Raw genomic sequence first — 6,171 nt, 5'->3', positions numbered from 1 at the left:
TATGAAGTAGTAGACCCATCTTGAGGTTATTTCCCCAGCTCCAGAATGAGTCCTGGGATAGATAATATGATAAATAACTGTCAGACACTCCAAATTTGTTCTCTTTTATATTAGGAAGCTTCTCACCCATACCAAGAGAGTAAAACCAAAAAAATACACCATCTCAATTTCCTTTCTAAATGGAAAATTTAAAGGTTAATACCAATCAGAGACTTAAATTACCCTGCAAAGTGAGAGACAAATTGCATTAATCACACACAAAAATTAAAAAATACAATTCTTGGAGGTCCATTTTTAATCTTGTAGGAAACATATAACACATTGGAGAAGCTACTCCAACCCATTACCAGATGACCTCCTGAAGCTGCAAATTTTGAGGGACACTCAACCAAATAAAGTTCCTTCAGCAAGCCCTGCTGTCAAGCAAGCTGCCTTGCCAATTGGGCCTTCTCAATGACATAGCACATTGAAGGAGTCCCAGTGTCTCTGGCTGACCTCAATTGGGATATCACAATGCAGAGCACGAATGGCTGGATAAGGTCCACACCCTCCCATTCTGACTACCAGTCTTCACTGTAAAAGCAGCTCTTGGCTGCTACTGGGCCCTTCTACAGATTGAAAACCTTATTGTGGGAAACATACAGACAAAGTTGAACTGTGTGCTGTAAACCAAATATCCTCTAACAAACTGATCCATAACATTAGGCGTGCACATTGCCTTCTGTTATGTGGTGTTTAGGAGACTGGGGCCCAAGATCTGCAAGGCACCCACAAATTGCAGGAGGAAGTGATTCCAATTCCCATGGCAGTTGTATCTGTTGCTTGGCTACCTGTCCCTCCACTCCTGCCTGCACATGGCCTTAATCTGGATAGAGGTGCCTTTCAAACCTGTACATAGCTTCTAGTGCAACTCAAGAAGGACATGATCTTCATATGCAGTAGAAGAACACTCTTTATCTTGAATTTGGACTGTGTGTCCCCATGGTCCTTGGACCTTCAGGGTTTATGCATGAGGCATCAGAACAATGTTTAATTCTGTCGTTTCAACATTCATAGAAAAGCCATTTGTTCCTTCAGTGCTGTCTCTTTCTGTCATTATGAAATAGGATTTAATAGGTACTGGATCATTTACCTATTAATTTTGGAGACAGTGTCAGGAGAATTGACAAACTTGATAGAAAATCTGGTGGCACTTTCATTGTTTCTTTTATTGCAGACATGAACATTTTTTTCATTTGCTGAAGAACAAAAATGGTGTACAGAGCTAAGTATCTTCCATCTGCCCATTCAGATTTACTCTCCTTCTACTTGTCCTGCTGTATCCACAGGAGCAGACCTATATGGACAAGATCAACAGTTCCTCTACTGAAAACTAAGAGACTAACCAATTCTAAGACCTTTTCTCAAGGGGCAGTATGTTTTAAATACTTTTAATGTTTCCTTACAAATTGTATGCCCTTCCCAAGAAGAGTATGCATTAGGAGTATACACAATTTGAATTCTTATTATTTTAACATAAAAAGTGATTATTTGAAGGAAAGCAGTCACTTCAGGAGAAGTGACATTTAAACAACACAAACCTTTTGTGTCTTTTCCTATAGAACAGAGCAAGATATATATTGAAATATACACATTTTCCTATAGTAGAATCTTGGGTAAGTTATCTTGTATTTATCACAGCTTCACCCAATAAGAATGTAGATAGCAAAATCTCCATTCCAGAGCACCCCCATGGTAAGCACCTTTTTCTCTCCAAAGAGTGGTTTTGTGGCAGTTTTCTACTGACATTGATGATGGGTCAAGTTTCCCTTAGTCTTCATACATTGTATGTCTACTAATTCCATCCCATCACGACATGAGCAACAAGGAGGTAACACATCCCCACCATGCAGGAGACAACCATCATTGGAAAGCCCAGCCTGAAACACAGAGAAGTGGATTATGGTATCTGGTGTCTGGAGAGTACTGTGAGATCTGAATTCATAATTATATTATTGCAAAAGAATGTGGCCTTAAGAGCTTTATATATCCATAAAGGTATTTGTCTCTTATTTCTAGAAATTAAAAGTTGGGTTCAGCCTAGGTGATGTGGATGCATGCCTCCATGAGATAGCCCCTACTGTATCCCCCAAATAAATTTCAGTTCATTTTGGCAGCACTATTTTACAGGCACCACCAATGACTATTTTACCCAGTTCCTGCATCCAAATTGCAGGGGTGCCATAAAAAAACAAGCAGGCAGGGGCTGGGACCCCAGAGCAAGCCCAGCTCCCTCAGAGCAGATCCTCCTTTGCAGGAGCTGGCATCAGCTGCACTCCACCATCCAGGGACTCCTCTCTGTGCTATGCTCCTGAGAGGCACCTGCTCCAAGGCTGCCCCCAGTCTTCAATATTCCTAGATCCTTTCGATCAAGAATTTTTTCACTAGGTAATGCCATGCAGGATGTCACAGTCTCATTATGCACTCTCAACCTGGACAGTCAAGGCACAAATCCCCATTGGAATGTTCAAAAGAACAGCATAAAAGTCCAATGTCTTGCTGATTATTAAAACATACTTATATTAAATATGTGTGGCTTATTTTTAATTACTTAAGCTTAGGGACTATATAAACAGAAAATTTAAATAAATTTTTGAAGTACCTGAAAAATTCCATGAAAGAGAATCCATATCCATGCTGCTCTGCAATTCCTGCACAAACCACATTTGCTGATGCTCCAATCAGTGTCCCATTACCTAGAATCAAAATTCGAAAAGCATAATAAAATCTCAGTTCATCTTGGAGGTAGACTTCTATTCTCTTTTGTTCTGTAATACTTGAACCCTCTAACAGACTTTTGATTTGATGATTACAGTTCATTATGAAAGTGATTGCTTGTGCGAATATCTGCAGGGAACACAAAAAACACCAGCAAAAGGAAGATAAATTCATTGCTTGTAAGTATTCATTTTTGAATAGGGCTATTGTTGTTGAATGTGATAGGAAAGAAGAAATGCTAAGGAGAACTAGCAAATCACCATGGGACGTGGTGGCATATATCTTCCAGAGGAAAATGCAAGTAGATTCACCATGAGAAATACAAGTAAGTTCTCATCTCAAATGAAAACCACAACCTTTATGACTCCAGGTCAGGACATGTACCAGGAAATCCTTTGTGTGTATGGAAAGATAGATGTAAGCAACCAGGATAATATAATGCTTCTCTGGGTGAGCCTTTTTGACAGAATGCATGATCTTCAGAGAGACTACGTGCACACATATATACAAGTGTGGCCTCAGTGAGGGATATGACTCAAACCTGACACTCAAAGGAGAGATGGGATCAGGGAAAGGTAGAATCTACTGGGTGAAGCCATTTGGGATCTTTTATCCACTAACCACAGAGGTCAGTGTTTGGGAATGGGTGCAGAACCCAGGCATAGCCAAGTTAGTTCAGTTCTGGCATTGTGCATCACTGAGGACTGTAAACTATGAGACACAAATCTGCAACTGCCAACAGCCCTTATTGGCCTGAGGGGATGGCTTTTTAATACTGGACAGCAGAGCAGGAGGGTGAGGATCAAGGAAGCTGTGCCCCAAGGTGCTATGTTGGCCCAGAACTCCACACTGGAATACGGAGGATGGAGAGAGGTAAGGAATAAGTGATAAGCTGTGTCACCTATGAGGTTTATCCTGCCCCCCCCCCCCTTAGTCCTTACACTGTCCTGAAATACACAGACATCCAACACAACCACCAGGTCCATAGGCAGGCAGGGCAAAGGCTCACAGTTTAACTTCACTCTTCCTGATTTTATTCCATATAAGAGTTCAACCTAGTTTCCATGAAAACTCCTGAAATAGCACACCACATCCACTTACATGCTTGCTCTAAGGATGAAATATATTTGACATGTCAATAATATAAGACTTTGGATCTTAAGAGCTTAATAAAAATCTTCAGGGTCTCCTCAGAGCTGTGAACCCCACAAGCCCAAGCCCCAGTCTGCCGTACTCACTGTGTTTCTGATGGTCCATTTCATGACAATCCTCCTGTACCTCAGTGTAATTCAAAGTGTATGGACCCACCCAGAATTTTAGGAAGGGTGCAATAGAGGTGGGAGGTCGGGAGGGGCAAGCCCATCACCAAGGGGAGGGATAGCTGTCCCATAGCAGGGGAGGGCATGGCAGAGCAACATTCAAACTGCTTGGGCAGGACAGATTTTAGGGTGGCAACAAGTGAGGCATAGACCCTGATTGGTGGACAGTCCAGACTATAAGATGTTGCCTTGTTCCAGGTAGTTAAATGATGATACCCCCTAGCCCCATAGAGAAGCCCACACCTTAGTCCTCAGAACATGTGCTTATGTCATTATGTTACTATGTATGGCAAGAAGGTCTTTGCAGAAGTATTTCAGGTTATAGATCTTGAGATGCGGGGTTACTCTGAATTATCTGAGTGGGCACAACTGACTCATGTGAACTCTTAAAAGTAGGGAACTTTCTCAAGCTAGAAGCAGAAGAGAAGCCTCAGAGGGAGAGTCATAGAGATCCGGGAGACTCCAGGGAGCTGCAGCAATACAGGGTTAGGAGAGATCCCAGAGGAGAGCTGGAGGGAACCCAGGGTAGAGAGTGTGAGAGATCCAAGGGGGTGCAAGAATTCCCACCATGAGACTTCCATATAACATTGCTGGTTCTGAGATTTAGATCCAAAGGCCATAACCAGAGAGGCCTCTAGGAGCTAAGGGCAGCCTCAGCTGACAGCCAGCACGGGACTGGATATTTAGTCCTACACCTCCAAGGAACTGGATTCTGCCAACAACCTGAGTGAGTTTGGAAGCAGACACATCCTAAAAGTCCCCAAAGTTTATCTATTTTTTATGACCAGAACTGAGCCTTGATTTCCATCTCAGTTCTGAGATCTGCCTCGGCTCCCACCTTCCCCCTACACAAGACTTCCATTAGCATCTTCCTAACTGCCTAACCCTAGGCAGGCTCTCCCTCTCACCCTAGCAGGTCATTCCACATGGAAATCAGCTCATATCCTTCAGGGGCTCACAGGGAGTCTGTTAACAAAGACATGCACAATGTAGGAGATGTGTAGTGGGCGTGAGACCAGACAGGCAGAGAGAAAATGCTCAGGGGGCTGAGCACTGAGGTCCTCAGTGTCCCCATGAAGAAAGCGAGGCACAGAGTAGCAACATGCTGACATGCGAATGTTCCTCAGAGGGCCCTGCCAGCCTCCATCGCAGAGCACACACCTCAATAGCTGAGTAGCATCTGCTCCGCACCCCAAACGTTGCTACTCCAGGATTTAACATTGAAAACTCTCCTTAATAAAACAGAATTTCACACATAATTCAAGGTCACATTCAAGAACTTGAGTGAGCACTAAAAAATAAAAGGCAACACTTTCTTTCTGTCATGTTAAGGATTAATATTTGAAAAATACTCCATTTGGATCAAAATGGTGGAGGAGAAAGACATGGAACTCATCTCCCCCAGCAAACACATAAAAAAATATATCTACATGTAGAACGAATTTCACAGAAAACCAACTGAAAGCTGACATGAGATCTCTTATACAACCGAAGCAGCAGGAAAGATTCCCATGTAACTGAGCAGGACAGAAAAAAGGCATTGGGATGAGACTGGCACCTCTGGGAGGAAGTTGTGAAAGAGGAAAGGTCCACACAGGTGGTCCCTCTCCCTGGGAACTCCCCCTTTCCTTCATAGAGGTCTTCTAGGACAGAGAGATGGACAGGAGGGGCATGAACTCTACTTGCAAGGAGTGCATGTGTATCAGTTCCTGTACATGAATCAGTTGCTACCTCACGCCACTTCCCACCCCAAACAGGCCCTGAGCAGGGCTTCTAATGTGCCCTGCCCAGCGAGGCAATGAAACACAGGCTTCAACAGAAGGACCCTGGGAGAGAATATGGTCTAGTTCCAGGGGGCTTGGAGCGTAGTCCAGGCCAAAACTCAGAGCTCATCATTAGCACACACAGAGCTGGGCATAAGTCTGCCGTAGGAGCCCCATCATTAGCACATGCAAGTTAGAGCATAAGTCTCCATAGGAACATTACTGTCAGCACGCTTACAGCACTGCACAGCTCCAGTGTTGCCAGGCTTGTGACCTTGACTATGGAAAATTTGGCAGCAGCGGACTTTGATGATGCATCAACCAGCTGGTTG

At 43.5% G+C, this 6,171-nt stretch overlaps 1 protein-coding gene across 4 annotated transcripts in view; it reads right to left on the bottom strand.

Moving 5' to 3' along the window:
* Window positions 1–226: 226 nt before the first annotated feature.
* Window positions 227–6,171, bottom strand: part of OCA2 (OCA2 melanosomal transmembrane protein) — a 267,404-nt gene continuing 261,459 nt past the window's right edge. For all 4 annotated transcript variants that reach the window (XM_065927959.1, XM_065927962.1, XM_065927960.1 and 1 more), the window contains 2 exons: window positions 2,642–2,735; window positions 227–1,919 (listed from right to left, as the gene is read on the bottom strand). In XM_065927959.1, coding sequence (XP_065784031.1) covers window positions 1,835–1,919; window positions 2,642–2,735 — 179 coding nt within the window. In that variant the 3' untranslated portion in view covers window positions 227–1,834. The remainder of the gene's footprint in view (window positions 1,920–2,641; window positions 2,736–6,171) is intronic.

Source organism: Muntiacus reevesi, chromosome 3 (genome assembly GCF_963930625.1).
Source record: "Muntiacus reevesi chromosome 3, mMunRee1.1, whole genome shotgun sequence".
In the NCBI taxonomy this organism is placed as follows: Eukaryota; Metazoa; Chordata; class Mammalia; order Artiodactyla; family Cervidae; genus Muntiacus; species Muntiacus reevesi.
Note: the sequence above shows the minus strand (reverse complement) of the source record. Positions and strands in the feature narration are given on the sequence as shown.